At 51.6% G+C, this 18,702-nt stretch overlaps 1 protein-coding gene across 1 annotated transcript in view; it reads left to right on the top strand.

The window, feature by feature from the left end:
• The first annotated feature begins 8,609 nt into the window (after positions 1-8,609).
• The window catches only part of NRG2 (neuregulin 2), a 171,777-nt gene continuing 161,684 nt past the window's right edge, over positions 8,610-18,702 (top strand). Inside the window, exon 1 of the mRNA XM_067304702.1 lies at positions 8,610-9,039. Within this exon, the coding sequence (XP_067160803.1) occupies positions 8,610-9,039 (430 nt within the window). The remainder of the gene's footprint in view (positions 9,040-18,702) is intronic.

Raw genomic sequence — 18,702 nt, 5'->3', positions numbered from 1 at the left:
CCCTGTGGGTGCCCCTTTGCACCCATGCAAAGCCCATGGTCTCCTGCATCATCTTGCTGGTGATACATCGAGGTGCCTGACCAACACCATCCTTTTGGAGGAAGGTAAATGTTACCTCTGTAATTGTTAGCTTTCATCTGGCATCCATGTCTGCCAGTCCCACAAGAGGAATCCCCAGGCAGGGTGAGAAGTAATGACAGAGCAATAGGTTTTCAGTGACAAGCTTCCCTCTGTCTTCTCCACCCTGAATGGTGCAAAACTCTCCTGAAGGTGGAACTGCTAATAAATATTTTGGATACAGATGTATGTATCTAATAATCAGAGCACTTGAAGGGCACTATGAGCCAAGGCCATGTAGGTATGTGATCAGAAAGATTGTTGTACAGCATTTGGTAACTCAGGCGTGGACCAAAACATCTGATCAGGATGTTAGGAGGAAAGAAGAAAGACTAAATTGTTTATATTTTGTTTCCATTCATCATTGCTGCCTGTGTAGGTGGAAAAGGAGAATGAGTTTCCTGGGGAGGGAAGCACATTTCCTGCAAAGATGAGTGGCTTTTTTTCTTCTTGCCCCTGGATTAATGCATCATAAAGGGGGTGGAGGGAGCTCTTCTGCCATGTGTGAGAAGTTGTTTAGCTCTTGATGTTTCCAGAGCCTTCCTCCCTTTGGTTGCCATGTGGCAGCCAAGAGATGAAAGTTTTTTTCAGGATGGGTTTCATGCCTCTAGTAGAAGTTCCAGATCGTCTCCAGATGGTAAATATACCCAACTTCTTTTTCCTTGGGCTGTTGAGCATCTGGCAGAAAGACAGTAGGACAGTACACTCAAAGCTCAGGGAAGGTTCTCTGCAGAGAAGATGGCTGGGTCAGGCCTCCAAGCCATGACAGTCTCTTTCTGGGAGAGGCAGCATTACTGTCTACAGCTACTGCCCTCAGTTCTGTGTTCCCCTAGTAGCAGTGGTCTGGAAGACAAAGTTAATAGAAGGGAGATATGAGAACGCAGCAGGGCAAGGATGAACTGAGTAAAGCATCAACACCATGACGGCATTGCTGGTGGTGAATTCCTGAAATGGGTCTTGTTTTCCTTTTGCTGCAGCCATGCTGCTTGCTGGAGCCATTGGAGGTCTATCTCCATCCCAGGCCTTAACAATCTGGGAGAACTGCCAGATGTGGTTTATTTGGTCATGGTACTGCTTATTTAATCTCCAAATTAGATTGTGGACTTTGCTTTTTCCAAAGGATTTCTGAGTTCATCATTTATCATCTGCCTTTATCATTTCAGATAAGGCTGTGTCAGTGTCTCCCTGGTGCCAGGAGCCCAGTACATTCTGCCAGAAGGCTAGTTCCTGCCCTGTGTGGCTGATACTGGTACCCTCTATGGGCTACAGATTCCCTACTTTTGCACTCACCTGAGTTGAGGGGTTCCTGGGGAGGGGGGGTGGAATTCTGTCCTGGGTACACTGCCCTTCATGGCATTTATCACTGGGCAGGGCCCTTCATGACAGGAGCTCCCTTTGTGGAGTGAAGCAGAGCCCAGAGGAGCACCTTGTTTTGCAGGCATAGCTGGGAAATTGTGGCAGCAAACTTAAAAGAGATGGACATGTGAAAAAACAGGCCCCACAGCAGCTGTCTGAGGGAAGAAGGCCTCTACCTGTGCTGTTGTGCCCTTGAGTTTCCTCTAGATGTATTTGAAGACTCTGGTGTGTAAATGACCTGTCTGTAGCCCTTTCTTCCAGGGAAAGATGAGAAGCTGGCTGCTTCCAGTTCAGAAGAAGAAAATATATCATGAAAGCTGTTTTCCTGTCTTCTGCAGTCTCTTCCATGTAACTCCCAATGGTGCACAAACCTGGTGCCCTGTTCTCTAAGGGCTCTACAAGACACTTCCACAAGCTATGTAAAAACCTGTTTGCATGGAGCATGTTGGAGGATGGGGGGAGAGAGGACATTAATTATTTAGTGATTTTTGCCTATGCAAAATCAGGATTCCACATATTTCACAGCAAGTTTTGACTCTCACGCAGGCAAGCAGTAATCCTGTTTGGCCACTATCATATTTCAAAACTTGTTTAACTGCAGTCATTTTTCTGAATAAACATAGAGAAGGCCCTTGACCTCAGCCCACGGTTACATGCAACAAAAATCTGCTCTTCCCCACTATTACTTTTTGCAAAATTAATGAGCAGCAGTTGCTGAGGAAAGCTTTAAAACTAGTAAGCAAATGTGTAAGTCTCTGGGATGGTTTTATCTAGCAGCAAAAGCTGGAACCTGGGTTGAGCTCAAATGTTCCATCTCCCTTTCAGGGTAGCAAATGTGGTAAGTCTTTTCTTCAGGGAGGTGGGGGAGAGATGGGCTTTGGTGAAATTAAAGCATCCTGGGGATAAAACAATTGTCATCTGAAATTATGGTCCTTTATGAGGGATCCCAGCTTGTGACTAAATGCAGAATGAACTGACTTTGCTGATTGACAAATGGGAAAAAAAGAAAGATATACTGAAGAAATAAAAACCCAGGTGGGAAGGAGGATGGGTCAGAGACACAAACATTTCTATTTTGCAGTGGGCAGTTTGTAGGGGCAAGTCCTACGTTTGCTGGCTGTTTGGTGGTCAGCCTGTCTCAAATCCCATTGTTGGCTCCTCACAGCCACTGTGAAACTGGGCTGCAGGTAGAAGAGCAGAGGCTGCAGAGGGAATTTCAGTAGCGAGAGTCCAACTTGAGCAGATCCTAGTCCTCTGCACCCCAAAACAGCCAGCAAAGGTCTCCTGAGCCTCTGTGGCTAAAATGACTCCATTTGGTATGCATACAAGGCTATCTTCCCACAAGGAACTAAAACCAGCAAACAGCTGTAACTGCAAGGGTAAACTTCAAGAGCAGTTGCATTGACATGGCTTGATGCACAAAGGTCTGGCTTCCGCTTGGTGACACTGAGCCTCTTTACTCAGAGATGCAGTGAATTTTGCAGAAGAGAGGAAGCTGGTAAGTATTCTAAATTAGCCACAGTTTTGACCATCTTTAAACAGGGTGAAAAGCTAAAAATATATGTCAGCCTTGAGACTAAGCAGGGACGATTTCAGCTAACAACCATGGTGATGAAGCTCAAGAAAACTGTTTAGAGATAGAACTGAGTAGCAGGAGAGGCCACAAAGATATGATAGCTGCTGATGCAGACACAGTGAAATGGTGATGAGTCCCTACCCTGAGGAACAGGTGTAGGAGCTGCTGAAAATGCATTTACAAGCAAAGGGTGAGAAAAAATACTATTTGTCAAACTGTCTTTGGCCCTAAGAGTTTTTTTGTCCATCCTTCAGCGCAGATAAAATCCATACAAGTCCCTGACTTACATCGAGTCACAGACCTTGATCCCAGCATGCTCTTTTCAGCATTTTCTAGAAAGCTTTGAAAAGCTGTGCAGAGCATCGTGGCCAGGAGGACATATGGTGTTACATGGTACAACTGAGAGACAGAGACAGACCCTGCCCAGATTACTTCCTATGGCACCAGGCAAAACAAAGTTTTTTTGGGGGGGAGGCGCTAAAAATGATACAACTCAGCCAGTATCACCCATCTGTGGCAGCACTGAAGTGACATATCAGTCTCTTAACTGTACACCTTCCTATCAGCTAAACCACACTGCCTCCTTCCTGGTCTCAGCTCTGTCCCTGCACTCTTTGGGCTGTCTCCTTACACATCCATGGCATTCCCTCAGGAGATGGCATCCACTCCATCCCTGGGGGGAGAAATAGGACCTTCTCCCTCCAGCTGTCCTTTTGGAAGCCCCTGCCAAACTCAGGCATGATTTGCAGATGAGGATCAGCCATTTGACAACAGCAAATCAAGGGAGACCTTTGGTTCCTTGCTGATTTTCATGCTAGAAGCATAACAACCACTGTATGGAATTGGCCAGAGTGCCACAGACAGGGTGAAGGAAGGGATCCTTTCCCTCTGTTTGGCATTTGGAGATCCCAGCTGGTTACTGGGTCCAGTTTGGTGCTTTCCAGCATTAGAAAGACACTGACAGATTGAAGCACACCTAGCAGAGTCTGGGGGGCTGGGGCAGGTGGTACAAGGAGAGGCTGAGAGATCTGGGTTTGTTCAGCCTGGAAGAGTGGGCGAAGAGGAGATCTTGGTCCTGTCTGCAACTACCTGAAGGGAGGGGGTAGAGAAGATGGAGCCAGACTCCTCTCAGACAGTGGAAGGATGAGAGGCAACAAGCCCAAGCTGGAATACATGAAATTTCCATTAGAGAGAGGGGAAAAATTTTCTCACCATGAAGATGGTCAAACACTGGAACAGGCTGACCAGAGATGTTGTGGAATCTGCATCTGTGGAGATAGTCATACCTCAGCTGGGCATCGCTCTGAGGTACCTGCCCAGCTGGCCCTTATCTGAGCAGGGGTTTGGACCAGAGCCCTCCTGAGGTCCCTGCCAACCTCAGTTATTCTGTGAATGAGGGTCAAGCGAAGCAATGGAAGAGTGAGATTTTTTTTGAAGTATTATTTAGGCTTCAATCTCTCAAAACCAGAGTTCAGACTGGGTTGGTGACTACACCCAGGGCCCTGCCTTAGTCACTTCTTATGTAAAAATGCCCAAGGACCTACATAAAAGAATGATTTTCCATTTATAGGGAGGCAACAGCAGGGAAGGGATTTTATCCTAAATCATTTCCCAAATGATAACAAAAATGCAGCTATCTCTAGAGATGAAGACTAGTTGTCCTCACAACAGCCAGGGTGAACAGCAGGAAAAATAGTGCTAAAAGGACACATGACCAGTGCACTTCTATAACACCAAGTGTTCTGGATTCCAAAATGCCCTGGAGACAGAGAAAAACCTCACTTTTCAAAGTTGACCCCAAAGGCCTCACAGGCATCTTGTGCTGAATTAGCTCAGCAGTAGAACCACTGTGGTCCCACTGGGATTTCAACCTGCAGACAGGGAGAAGACAGGGATTAGAAACCCAAATGCCAGGGCATTAAACTACATTTTCTGATTTGGTGCAGGTGGAGCGGGGGAGCTCCAGATCAAATTATGCCATTGGATATCTCTTTCCCTCTCAGGCAGAATCTGTGCTGCCGTCTGAACAAAATATTAGGGGAAAGGGTGTTTGCACAGAGATTTGTGTCAAAAGCGGAGAGAAGCCAGGTGATTTCCCTACTTCTCCAAGCAGTTTCCTGAATCCAAAATACTATCATTCTCTCTTCTGCGGAAAATACTTCTGGCTCCCTCTCTGTCTCTCTGTCTCTCTGTCTCTCTGTGTCTCTCTGTATTCCTCTATGGCTTTGCATGATCACTTTCTGGCTACATTGCAAGGTGCTATTTCCCAGACACTGTGGATTTGTGCTGTTTTCCTCCCCTTGCCATGGGATTGCCATGCACAAATTCCTTCCATTGTAGGTCTGGAGCTGGCCATTCTGGGAGTGGATCCAACACCTGACAGCAAATCTGCATTTCCCAGGCTGCCTATCGCATCCTCTCTTCTTTCCATTAAGCATCTCTGTTGCTCTCTTAGGTGGCTAATCTGTTCTTTCATATATTTTTTTCATGCACCTCTTGAAAACATCAGCAAATCACCTCAGTTATTTGCAAAAGAACAGCTTCTTGGTCATCAGGTGTCTGCAGGACTAGGAGAGCTGCTTTCTGGGTCTGTATGCAACACACTGGGAGCCTTGAAGAAATTTCAGAGTCATTGCCTGAAGCAGAGGAGTAGGGAGGCTGCACGAGGTCATGGCAGGGCTCCTTGGTTTCTGCATTGTCGCTCATCAACCATAATTTCTGCTCTACCTGCTACACTGAGGGTCACTGGCCCATAGCAGGCAGCAGGGCAACCCACCACTCTCCAGAGCAGGGGGTGTTCAGCTTGTCCCTGCCAGCAGATAGGCTGTGGGGCCAGTCCTGGCAGGGAGGAGTGCCTGCTCATCGTGGTTGGATGTGTTCCATGCAGGGCATTCCCTCTCACCTTGTACATGCTCAAGGACTAAAGATCTGGCAGCAGTCCCTGGGGAAGGCAGGCTGGCATCTCAGAGCAGCAACACCGGGATTTCCACAGACAGTGAGGAGCCAAATGACAATTTTATTATAGTTAAATTCACTGCCTGGGCACTTGGGGCAGAAACCAGGAATCTCCCATATGGGTACTGCATGGTGCCTGCCCCAAAGCATATACAGTCCCAGCAAGATTTTGCCACTCGTTTTGCCGTTCACCAAAATTGTAGGGACAAAGCCCTATAAAGCCCTGTTTAGTACAGCCAAATCTGAGGCCCCTATAGCTTTATGTAATGTCCTTCTGAACCTTAAACCATAGTGACCCAAACAGGGGAGAAAAAAGTGTTTTCAGAAACATCAGAAAAAAGAAAGACAGAGAATCACAGTTACCAAGAGAAACTGGACACAAGAAATGGTCCCCAAACCCGATTGTTAACATCCAATGCAGCACAGTTCTGTGGTTTCAGTTATTAAGAGAACTGTTAGCCTCCCTAGAAAGAGAGAAAAGCAGGTGTCCCAACTGGCCATGCAGAGCCATGCAGAGCCCTGGCTGCTCCATGGCTGGAGAGCTTCATGGGCATACTAGGGCTGTGCCTTCACATGCCAATGGTGGGACAACACATGCGCTTCAGACCCAGGTGGCAGACCCAAAGCAACACAAGGGGAAGGCAGCACTCGGTGATTGCACCTGGCTGCAGCAGCTCCACTCCCTTCCCATTTTTTCTGGTATTTTGGCTGCATGTGTTAAATGGAGAGCAAACCTGCATCCTACCATCCATGCTCCACTGCTCTCACCAATGCAGTCAAAAACCCGGCTCTTGTCATCTTTGGGGGGATGCTGGAGATTTCCTCAAGGTTGCAAAACCACTAGGGTGGGGGCTGTGTGTCTCTCTCTGTCTCCATCCAAATGCAGGCAGTGATGTGCATCTCTGCTGGAGCATGTGCAGGAGCACAGGCACCCCTGGGGACAGGTGAGGCTGAGCCTATCCCTGAGTTACCCCCACCGCCACTGGGATCAGGCAGCTCTTGTTCAGGGCAGGATCTAGCGTAACAAAAAATATGAAATCCTCTGCTGCTAATTAAGCATCTCAAGTCCCTTCCACACTATGGTATCTGGGCAGCAAGGCTTCAGGAGTAGAGATGCTTTAGCATCAGCTTTGAAAATAAACCCAAATAAGCCACTTTTCAGAGATTAAATTGTCTCCTCTTTGAAACCACTGCAGGGAAAGAGCGCTTGTTTATTAAAAAGAGACAGCAGGGGTCAGGACATGAAAGGAGGCTTTGTCTCCTCGGCTATTCTCTTACTCCATTTGTCTGTATTTTAATGTCTGTTTTTTAGGTGTGCAGGGAATCTCAGACACCAGTCTCCCAGCTCCAAAAACATTGGGCAAAGATAAACCCCCACTCCTGGGTCCTGCATGTCACCAGAGCCCATGCCACCTGCAGCAGCCCCCAAATGAGCGCGTCTCTGGTGAAACTGGGATCCAGGGCTGTGAATGCGTGGTCGTTTGGGGAAGGTCTTGCTCCATCTCCAGGCCAGAGAGGATGTGATCCAGCTCCCTTCCCAAGGACCCCCAGGCCCTGTCAGGAGCTGAGCACAGCTGGGTGACATGGAGGGCGGGCTGCCCTGGCACCCCCCCACCCCACCCTGCTCCAGGGGCAGGAATCCCCTCTGCTGCAGAGGGCATCCCCTGGGGGAGTCTCCCCCAGCCCTTCGGGGCAGGGAATTCCCGGCACAGCCCGGGGGGGGGGGGCCGTCCCTGAGACCCCCAAGCTGCCGGGCTCTCTGGTGGGTGGGTGAGAGCTGCGGGGGGAGGGAGCGAGGGAAAGAGCGGAGGGGCCACGGGGATGGTGCGGGGACGTCCCTGAGGGCTGGATGGAGCAGCGTCCGCGGAAGGCCCTGGCTGTGGGGGCATGCCGGGGGGAGGGGGGCCGGCTGAAGGAGCATCCTTGGGGGGGGAAGGCCGACTATCGGAGCATCCGGGGCGAGAGGGGGGAAGGAGCCGAGGACCGACCGCAGGGGCGTTCTTGGGGGGTGCAAGTGTAAGGACATCCCGAGGAGGCAGGGGTCGGCTGCGGGAACATCCCGGGGGGGGGGAGAGGGGGGCGGCTGCGGGAGCCTCCCGAGGGGAATCCAGCTGTAGGAGCATCCCGGGGGTGGGAGGAGGGCCGGTTGCAGCGGCATCCCGGGGGGAGGGGGTTCCGGGTGTAAGAGCATCCCGGGGGGGTCACCTCTGCAGCATCCCGGGGGGGTCCCCACCTCCCTCCCTCGCTCGGAGCAGCGCCGCTGCCGCCCCGCAGCACGGGATCCCCCGGCCCGTCCTTCCCGCGGCGGAGGCGGAGGGGGGCGCGGGGCGCTTTTACCTCTCCGAGGGCCCCGGTGGCGGCGGCGGCGGCGCGGCGCCCCCAGGCGCGGGCGGCGGCAGCTCGGCGCACGGCGGGGCCGCGACAGCGCGGCTGCGGCTCGGCTCCGCGCCGCGCCGGGAGGAGGGTCCGCGCCGGGCGCCCGCTCCGCTCCGCTCCGCCCCGCCGCGCCCGCCCGCCGCGCCGCGCCGCGCCGAGCCGCGCCGCAGCCCCGCAGCCCGGGCCGCCGCCGCCGCAGGGCCGGCGGGAGCGAGCGGCAGCCGGCGGCATGAGGCACGACCCGGCGCCCGGCTTCTCCATGCTGCTCTTCGGCGTCTCCCTCGCCTGCTACTCGCCCAGCCTCAAGTCGGTGCAGGACCAGGCGTACACGGCGGCGGTGGTGCTGGAGGGCAAGGTGCAGTCCGTGGCCCCCCCCGCCGGCGGCAGCAATGACAGCCGCGGCGCCGCCGGCCCCGCCGGGGGGGTCCTGGTCAAGGTGCTCGACTTGTGGCCCCTCAACAGCGGCGGGCTGCAGCGGGAGCAGCTCATCAGCGTGGGCTCCAAGACGCCCTGCTTCAAAGTGAAGCGCAACCACCGCTACATCTTCTTCCTGGAGCCCACCGAGGAGCCGCTCGTCTTCCGCACCGCCTTCGCCCCGCTCGACACCAGCGGCAAGAACCTCAAGCGGGACGTGGCGCGGATCCTCTGCGCGGACTGCGGTACGGGCCGCGCCGCGGCGGCGGGCGGCGGCGGGGGGGCTCCGGCCCCGCGCGGCAGCGGCAAGGATCGGGAACGGCCCCAGGCGGTGGAGGGGGGGGCGCCAGGAACGGCGCCGACCGGCGGCTCCCCGCAGGTGCCGGGGGCCCAGCCAGCCGCCGTCCGTACTGTGTCCCCCGCCCCGGGCTGCGCGGGGGGTTGCCTCGCCAATCGCCCCCCTCCTCCGGTTCGCACAGTGAACCGTGCCTTGCACCGGGGGAGGGCGGCGCATGCGAACGGCTCTCTCCCCGCGGCCGCGGCGGGCCCTGCCGCCGCAGCCCCGCTCCTCCCCGGCTGGGGGTCCTGTGCAGCCGTGCAGGCTGCGGCCCGCCCCGCTTGCCCGGGGCAAGGGTCCCGGCCGGTGCCCGGCCTCCCCTAGTCCCCGGGCCCCAGTGCCGGGCGGGCGGAGAAGGGCCCGCAGCCCCTGCTTCGTATGCACCCCGGGGCCGCTCCCAGCCCGTTTGCGTTGTCTTTAGCCGCATGTTTCAGTTCACTGAAGCGTTCGGTCTTGGTGCCTTCTGGCTTTTCCAGCCGCTCACCCCCACCGCCCCCCAACCCACTGAATGTATCTTTCCTCGATTTTCCTTGGTAATCGCAGCCAGCCCCCGACTGGGAGAGCCTTTACCGGCATGCGGTAGTGGCTCCGTTAACTCTGTGCGCACTGATGATGCCTGATGCATTGCTCTTCCTGGGCATGTTTACTAATGCGGAGATGGGCTCTTTCCCAAGGTGTGTGGAACAGATGTTGGCTTTCCAGGTGTGCCACAACTATCGGGAAGTTTTGCCTCTTTCAAAATAATGGTCTAATTTTCAGAAGCTGGTTTTCTTCTATTCATTTAATGCATTTAGCTTTCTTCCTTTAAGCAGCTCTATGCACTTGTTCTGTTGTATGTGCTGTGCACTGATCCTTCGTCACCCTTTTTTTAAACATGGTTATGAAATGATTTCAGCAGGGAAGCGCCTGCTGGAGCATTTCTCCTTTTTACCTGGTCTTTACATTTCCTGTTGCAATAGGCTGGGAGGGGAGGGGGGAGCACAAGCAAAGACAATGACTGCATTTTCCCAGGGTTAGGATCTGAGCTTACAAAAATGCAAGGCTGGCCCTCAGTTCAGCTTTAATACTCAGATACTGTGTCACAAAATCCTGAGAAAACCAGTAATACCTGGAGCTCTGAGAGCCACACTGTGCCATAAGAAATGAATTTGTATCTCTCTTGTTTGGTGGATTATAAGTATATGCAGGACATGTCTCTGAGGAATTCAGGTTCTCCATTCAATGACAACATGCTGTATATAAGTACTTGCTCATCATGTTAATTGGCCTTTTGCCTCATTAAAGGCAAGGTGCCATGCTAGTTATACTTAGCTCTATAATGAACATATGTTTGCTTCTTGTTGTTGTTGTTGTTAACTAGATGTTTCTGGGGCAAATACTTTGCCATTCAGGACTGTTGATACCAGATTGTGAAAGCTGGATCTGTATCTTTTTTTAGATATCCAAAAGATAAATTTAGAAGATCACATTACCTGGGAGAAAGGAGGAACCTTGTACATCATAATATGTTGTTGAGGAAAATGGGCTAGGACTGCGTATGAGAAAACTAATTTGGGAGACACTAATTTCATGTATATCTGTATGTGGGCCATCGTGGATGTAGAGGATTTAGTAAAATAGCTGTTGTGGAGTTAAAAGAAAGGTAAATGAGGGAATTCCTTGGGACTGTGATCTCACAGTCAGGTAGAAGCATAGCAAAAAAAAACAGGCAGCTTTTTTTCTTGTTAAGCAAGAGGAATTCCAAACTTGCACATCTCTGAGCAGCCAGATAGGACTTTAAGAAGAATGGAGGCTGCTCAGTTGCTTCCTGGATCAGGCCCAAAGTGTTAATGTGTAGGCTGATGTAACAACAACTTAAGGGATGTCATTCTGCCCATGATACCTTTTTGGAGCTGAAACATTTGTTTCTATATTTTTGACCATATGAACAGGCATTCTGGCTAAGGAACTCTGCAGGTTGTTGGGATCATTGTCTCAGCAGAATTATACAGCATGTTGTAAAAAAAAAAAAAAAGCTGGTGGTTAGAAACTGTTATAACTGTGGGTTTGTTAAGTGGTGAAGATTAAATGGGAGCCACAGCATGCTGAAGTTGTGGTTCCCCAAGCACTTCATGCTTTCAGGTTCAGCTGGAGCTTCAGGAGGTTAATTTTGAAGGTGACATTCCCGGTAGGATCTTCTGATTTGTAGCATCCGAGCTGCTGAAAGGTGCATGGACTGGGAAACCAGACCATCTTGCCTTCTTGCTCCTTGGTTTCTGCTTGGAGAGAAAATGAGATGAAGTACTAGGTTGTTTCCCATTCTTGCTGCAGAAGCGGGCCGTGGACAACCCCAGAATTAGCAGGGGGTGAAGGGTTCAGGCACCAAGCGCTCTCTGAGGTAAAGCCAGGCTGCAGCATTGTGCAAGATATTATGGAGCAAATGGGACAGACACTAGGGCCTCTTCTGCGTTGTCAGAGAGGGACTGCATGTCACTGATCCCTCTAATTCCTCCTGCCCCTACTAAAGTCAGGGGCCTCACAGGACCATCTCCCTGCTCTGGCCCTGCGCCTGGGTCTGTTTTCTAGTGATTCATACACACCTTTCTCAGAGGCTAAGATACTATGTGTCCTCTGCTCTTGCTGACTCCAGAAGATGGTTGCCGAGGTCCAGGTTGTGTTGCAGAATTAGGCTTGAGATTAGAGCATGTATGTCTCTCTCCCACAGACAGCCCCTGCTTTTGTTCGCACAGCTTGCTTGGAGAAGAGAAAGTGCTGCTCGGTTCAGGGTGTTGAGGTACAACACGGGACCCATATCCTGACTGGGCACAGCTGGGAAGGCTAAAAGGGAGGGGTAGCTGGGGTGCAGGAGACAAAACAGGAAAATCAGACTGCACAGCTGGTATGTGGAGTGTTTCAGGAATGATCAAATAAGGCCTTTGTAGCTAGGGCATACATGAGGGGTCTCAGCCTTTGTGTTTGCCTTGCCTTGTGCTGAGAACCTGGAAGGGGGACTCTCACATTGCCCAGATCTGCTGCTGGCCAAACTGCAAAGGTTGGAATTTCCCTACCTGCAAAACCCAGATGTTTCCAGCCCCTGTCTCTCTGCGCAGTCGTGGGCTGAATGAATGAGTGCAGTTTCCTGGCACAGAGGGAACAGCTTTCAAAGTGTCACTGCTCCCTGGCTCCCAGGGTCCTATGGGTCTCACCACCCACCCGCCCATTTTAAAAGCCTCTTCTTCATGGGCAGTATTATTGTTTTCCATAATGTATATAATGATTCCTTTTATTGCTTCTCCTCTTGTCTCTTTTCTTTACAACTTTTAGTACCTTAGTTTTGGATGGTCTCTTATTTTCTCTGTGTCCATGTGGACAGATCAAGGAGGAAGAAATAGCTGCAAGAGGCAGTGCTGGCTTTCACCAGCAGCGTGGCAGCCTTGTGTGGTATCCCTGCCTGGACTGCTCCTAATTTGAGTTTAGACAGGGGGTTGTGGTCCTGACCCTTCTGGCCTTTAAGAGCCTCTCAAGTCATTGTCTGCTTCCCCCTCTAAATGAACTCATGCATCCTGTGCCAAAGATATGTTTGCAAATATTTTGTATACAGGAGGGGCTCTTGCTAATGAGAGTTTAACCTGTCTGATTTCTGCTTTTACAGGGGAGCGAATGTCTTCCCACCTCTGTATGCAGGAAGTTGCAAAGTGGATTTAATTAGAGCTTGTATGTCTCTTGGAGCACCTTACTGAAAATGCTATAAAAGTCCAGGACTGAGTATAGGACTTTCCTGTAGGATTAGCTTAGTCTGAGTGAGTAATCTTGTGGTGGCAGATCCCCTGGGAGGATATTCAGACACAGGACCTGTTCTTGCAGCAGGTACTTCTTGTGAGATGAGGTTTCTGAACAGCTGTTTTTTTTTTTTGCAGTCAGAAGGTGCATTGGTCTCAGTGGGAACCAGGAATGTGCTGGGGCTGTGGTGTTAGACTCGGTGGCCATGCATTGCTGGGAGTTTTATCTGCCAACTCTCAGAGCCTGGTTAGTTATACCTGGCCTGTGAGGAGAAGTGGGAGGCCCGATTTTGAAGCACCCGCGGGACAATACAGCCTTTTGGATTACAATGTAGGTGTTGCTGCCTGAAATAGCACTGGCAACATTGGCCCAGCAGCTCATGCAAAAATACTCCTCTCTGCTAACTTGCAAATCATCCGATGTGCTCCAAGTCAAGCAGACACGGGGGAAGGGTGCGGCCTGCCAGTCACCAATGCCAGTGTTGTCCCCTTGTCCCGGGACAGCTGCAAAGCAGGGAGGAACAAAATTAGCTTTTTTTTCATGTGCTGCCCTGCTAAATAGAGCTGTCTGAAACTGTTTCTCACCACCTTCAGAAAATTACACTTCCCTGGGTTCACAGAAGAGTGAAAACCTGCCTCCTCCTTGCCTTGAGCTTTTGCAGACGGAGAACGGTCACTTTGCTGCAGAAGGCTTTTACCCCTCTCAAGGGTGGCACATTTCTATGTGCTCCCTACTCCTGGCTTAGTTGGCACAGAATTTTACCTGGAAATGGACCCAGGGGTAACTGGGTCCCCATAGCCAGATCTGTTCCTTGTCTCAGCTGAGCCAGCCATGAAGGGAATCTGGTAACTAAAACTTTGCTCAGCCAGTGCTGCTGGTTCAAATGACTTAGTTGTACCTAACATGCCCAAGGCTCACTCCCAGAAATGTGCCATGCGCAGAGCAAAGCTCAGCTAATTTCTCAGTCCCCCTTTCAGAAATGTTTGACTAAATACAGCATCTCCCCATGGGTCTCTACGGGTAACAGGAGACTAATAACACTTCTGAGTGATCCCAGCAGTGCTGCTTTCCACAGCTAGGGTTTCTCCATGCAGAGCCCCTGGTCACCAGCTGCTCTTTGGTGGCTCTCTTCATGCTCTGCTAACTAATAACCCTGAGAGATGGGCCCCGAAGCATAACGGCCTTTCTAAATCATAGGCAGCACCTTGACTTGAGTTTGGATCTAGATCAGAAAATGGTGTATGCTCGGGAGCACAGAGGCAATAAACTCCATTGCCAGGCAAAAAGGGAGCCATGTTCTGAAGCAGCTGAGCTCCCCACTTGTTTTGGGGTGCATCAGGCAAAATGCACCATAATCACCAGAGCCCTGAGCCTTAAAGCATTCAGCACATCCCAAAATCTACAGCAAAGTCCCTCAGGGAATCTGGGCCCTGCAACAAAGGCAGCATACCCTCAGTTTTGGTACTGTTCTTTTGGAGTGAGGATGCCTCTTGCAGAGGGCTCAGCTGGGGTTGCCAGTTCACGTGGGCAGCAAGATGGGGGTCCTATGAGGAACAGCTGTTGCTTTGCCGGGTTTGGGACCTCAGCTCCTGGTGCTGGAGTTGACAGGTGAGCAACACGCTTGTCCAGGAGGAGCTTTAGAGGTCTGATCAGTGGTGGGCAGCAGGTTTCCAGAGAACTTACATGCCTGGGGAGCCCGTGGGCGACTCTGGTAGTTTGAGAAATTCTCACTGCAGAGAAGCCTGAGGGATAACATGCTGGAAAGGCCTCCAGCCTGCCCCCACGCTCTGGCTCCTGCTGAGCCAGGAGGCATTGGGACTGTCTAACAGCTTCTGTTGGTTGGACTGGGCCTGCTTAGCGCCAGGTGTGGTGACGTGGATGATGCTGGTTGCACTGGTGGGAGCTGGGCAGGGTACAGCAAGGGGCCCTGAAAGGTGTCAGCAAATCCTGTATCCTTCTGTGCTCTCCCTACTGGTCAGAGGAGGCTGCCACAATGCAAGCATGCACCCTCCATAACTCCTGGACTACTCTTTCATCTCCAAATGGTACTGTTTAAATAAGAAGTCTCTGCCCTGCTCTCTGTGGGGAGTTATTCTCTGCACTGTGCTATGCTCACTGTTCAATGCAGACGGCCGAGGACTCCTCTCCTCAGTGGGAGCTTAGGGTGACAGGTACAGCAAGGGGCAGTCCAGGAGGAAGCTCATCTCCCTGGCAACTTTGGCATCTGGGCACTTGCTCACCCACCAGATTGAGTGCACAGCACTTGAACACCAAAAGGGTCCCAGCACCTCTCAGTGCTTCCCCATCTCAGGGGGGGAGGAAGAGAGGTCTGCCAGCTGCCAGAAATTTTGGGGTCAGTGTATCAAGCTGGCAAGGGCAGACGAAAGATCAAAAGAAAGATGAATCACTGTGCTGCTCTTCCCCTGCTGAATAACCAGACTCCCAGCGCTCGGCTGCTGTGGCCTCAGATGCTGGGCTGAGTGATGCAAAGCTTGGCTGAAAGGGTCTGTGAGAACTGCTTTCATTTAAATCCCTTGGTCCAGCTCTATTCTGGATAAGAGGGTGGCTACTCTAGAGGAGATGAAAATGTGAGATTCCCCAGAGCATGGGGTACTAGAGGAGAGAAGATGATTTTCAGCTTGAATGAAAATTAAGTGTTTAACTCCAGGCAGAGAAACCTGGGCTGTGGTCTGGTAGAGGGAAATCACCTCTGTTGTCAAAGGATTTGAAGAAGAGGTTTGTATGAATGTTAGCTGGGAATGGTTTAGGCACCACTGAAGCTTTCTAGGGGAAGAGGAGAGTTCAGATCAGGGGAAGAAAAAGGAAGGAAGAAAAGAAATGATTCAGTGGGTTGGTGGAAGCTGGAGGATGCTGCCTCAGAGACCTAAGGCACTGGTGTTCAGCTAAATTGGGGTTTCTTGTTTTTGGGTGTGTTGGGATTGGCCAGCTCTTGCTGAATTCATAGCCCTGTCTGGGCATTGCTGGCTAATTCCTTGTTTCAGGAATCCTCATTCGTTCTTCTGTCCTGTGCTGCCATGTCATGCTGTGTCTGGCTTCCAGCAACCCAAGCAGTTAGAAAGGAGCAGTCACAATGCTCCTAGTTGGGGTATCATCCCAAGCAATTGCTCTCCCTAGGGTATCTCTGCAAACCCAACCATGACTGAAGGGTGACCTCCTAGAAATAATCACTGGTGTGAATTAAGGGGATGAACCGTGCTGAGCCTTGTGGTGGGAGCGTAAGCTGTGCACAGAACAGCTGTGGCACCTTGGGGGTATGCACGGGAACTAACGGCAGTGGGAAGAAGAGATTTGCAAAAAAGAGTCCAAAAGATGGTAACAGTCCTGACAAGGCTATGGGAACTCCAAGCCAGAGATGTCCACCCCACTGTGAAGGGTTATACCCTTGTCAGTGGTAGCTGTCATCTGGAGCTGGGTGAGAGCTGTCAGCAAAGCTTTTTGACAGCAGATTGGATAGACACTTGTCAGGAATGACCCTGGTACTGGTGATCTTGTGGGCAGGCATAGGGACTAGATAGCTGCTCAGAGCTGTTCTGGTGTGAGGAGACCATGACTTGCCCTCTTGATGAAGGTGAGGACTCCGGTTTGGGTGCTGGAAGTGAGCCTGTGGGATCTGCTAGAGGAAGCAGAGCCCCAGGGCTGAGGGCGAGCAGATCTCAAAGGTGGTGGCTTTCCAGGGCAGGTATGGATGGGTAGTGCTGTGTCTGGAGGCTTGTGGAAAAGCTGAGGAGGACAGGAAGACTTTGCAGAGCCTGTGGAAGGACACGGGAGAGGTAGTCAGGTCTTGCCAATTTAGGGTCAGAAGGGAGATATTTGCAATTCATTATTATCAATCACTGCTCATCCCTTTTTCCTAATGTCTCGGTAATGATAAAATGCTGTTCAGGATCCTCCTGGTGGTCTCAGGGCAGGCACATGGCTTGTCAGGATGGTGGGGACTAGAATCAGCTCTGCTTTCTGGGTTGTCTCACAGCTGGCAGCAATGCACCAGCCCTGGCTGCTGTGTTCACGGGAGCCTGGCCCTGTCAGACCCAAGCTCCCCTGCTGTCATACTGTCCATGTTAGTTCAAGGTAGGCTGCGTTTTGGTTAAGCTAAGGTGAGGTCCAGATCAAGCATGACCTGTACTGTAGGCCTCTACAAAGCATAGTGTGTTTTTTTCCCAGCATGCAGGAATATGCAGAGTGAGACAATTAGCACTAAATTTATTTGCCCTGGGAGCATCACATGGAGTGAGCTGTGAGGGTGTCGTGCTTGTGGGTTGGATTTTCCCTATGGGTGAGTGGGATGGTAGTAATGTTAATGAAGGGAATGAGTGTCTCCAGCCATTGTCTGGACTCATTGCTCTGTCATTGTTCCTGTCTCCTCCCTTCCCTTCTTCCTTGGCTGCCCTCCTGTGTGGCTTCATGTGGAAGAAGAGAAGAGCAGAGAGTGAAGCAGCTTAGGCCATTTTCAGTGTAAAGCCAGGCAGACATTCACTGCTGGGAGACTTCATTTCCACATCCCTGGAAACGCACCCGGCCAAGTGAGGTCTCAGCCCTCCCGTAGCAGGTATTCTGGCCTGGATTCCCATGAGGAGATCAGGGCTGCCCTGTCTGCATGAGGACGCTGCCTCAGCCCATGGTGCTGTGCTCTCTGGAGGGATGCAGGGCACCTGAGACCTCATCAGGCCATCTGGCATCAAACTGTCTAGTGGGGAAAGGAGCTGTCTTCTCATCCTGGCTGCCAGGTTTTTTCTTGCGCTGCTGGCCCTCAGCACCATGGGGAGCTGGCTGGGGAAGCTGCTGTGACCTAGGAAACATCAGGACTTCTTCTTACTGACACTGAGAGCACGCTCACTCGCTGCCTGGGGAACTGCACAGTTATGTACTCCACTGAAAAGAAATGGAGATCCCTTCGCTCTTGATGTGCATTGGCTTGGCGAGGTGTTACCTGTTTGCTTCGAGGAGACGTGGGGACCCTTTTCAGTGGCCCTGGAGAGCCTGGGTCCCGTGGATTCTTCCTCACATCTGCAGAGCTGCGGTGGTAGGAAGGACCTGGGTAGGGGGGCAGAGATGGCCATGCTCCAGAGTAGGAGCTTTATGGAGTACCTACCCCATTTTTGCCATATGATAAGTCTGTGTGAGTATAAAAAAACAGCTGCCGTCATATGGATCCATTTCAGCTGTGTCTGTGCTGTAGCTATGCTGGGCGCATACACCACAGAAGCTTGTGTATGTTCACGCTCCAGAGGGACCCAATGCAGGCAAGGGGAACGTGCTTAGAGATTTGGGTTCAGTTCCCATCTCTGCCACTGGTGTGCAAGGGACCCTTCAGGTACTGGCCAGTGGCATATAGACCTTCCTTGGGTGGCCGTCTAGCTCTGAACATTTCAAAGCCAAGCTCAGCTCACAGCAGAGGTGTTCCATCCACAAGGACATAAATTTGCAGTACCCAAACCTTCCCTGTGATCTGCAGCATCATGCTTTGTCTGCATGGGGGAGCTGCGACATGTGAAGAGATGATTCCTGACAGTGTGTCAGTCCATCGTGTAGTGACAAGCAGACTCTTGAGATCCAGGCTGTTTTTTCTGGTCCTCAGAACTAGCCCGGTGTGCTGGCAGCAAGCACTAATCCCTGAGGGCACTTGGTCCTGCAGGATGGTGTGGAGAGAGGATTTTCCATGCTATTAGAGGGCTGGGTGGCTTTTTGGTGCATGCTATGATGGAAGGATGCTCAGATGATGAAGTTTGAGTGGCTGGCCTACCTGATGCTTGCCAACTTCTGTGAGCATAGAGCTACTGCCTGGGGCTGAGAG

This window comes from Apteryx mantelli, chromosome 14, assembly GCF_036417845.1.
Source record: "Apteryx mantelli isolate bAptMan1 chromosome 14, bAptMan1.hap1, whole genome shotgun sequence".
Taxonomy (NCBI): Eukaryota; Metazoa; Chordata; class Aves; order Apterygiformes; family Apterygidae; genus Apteryx; species Apteryx mantelli.
This window is presented reverse-complemented; position numbering and strand designations above follow the sequence as displayed.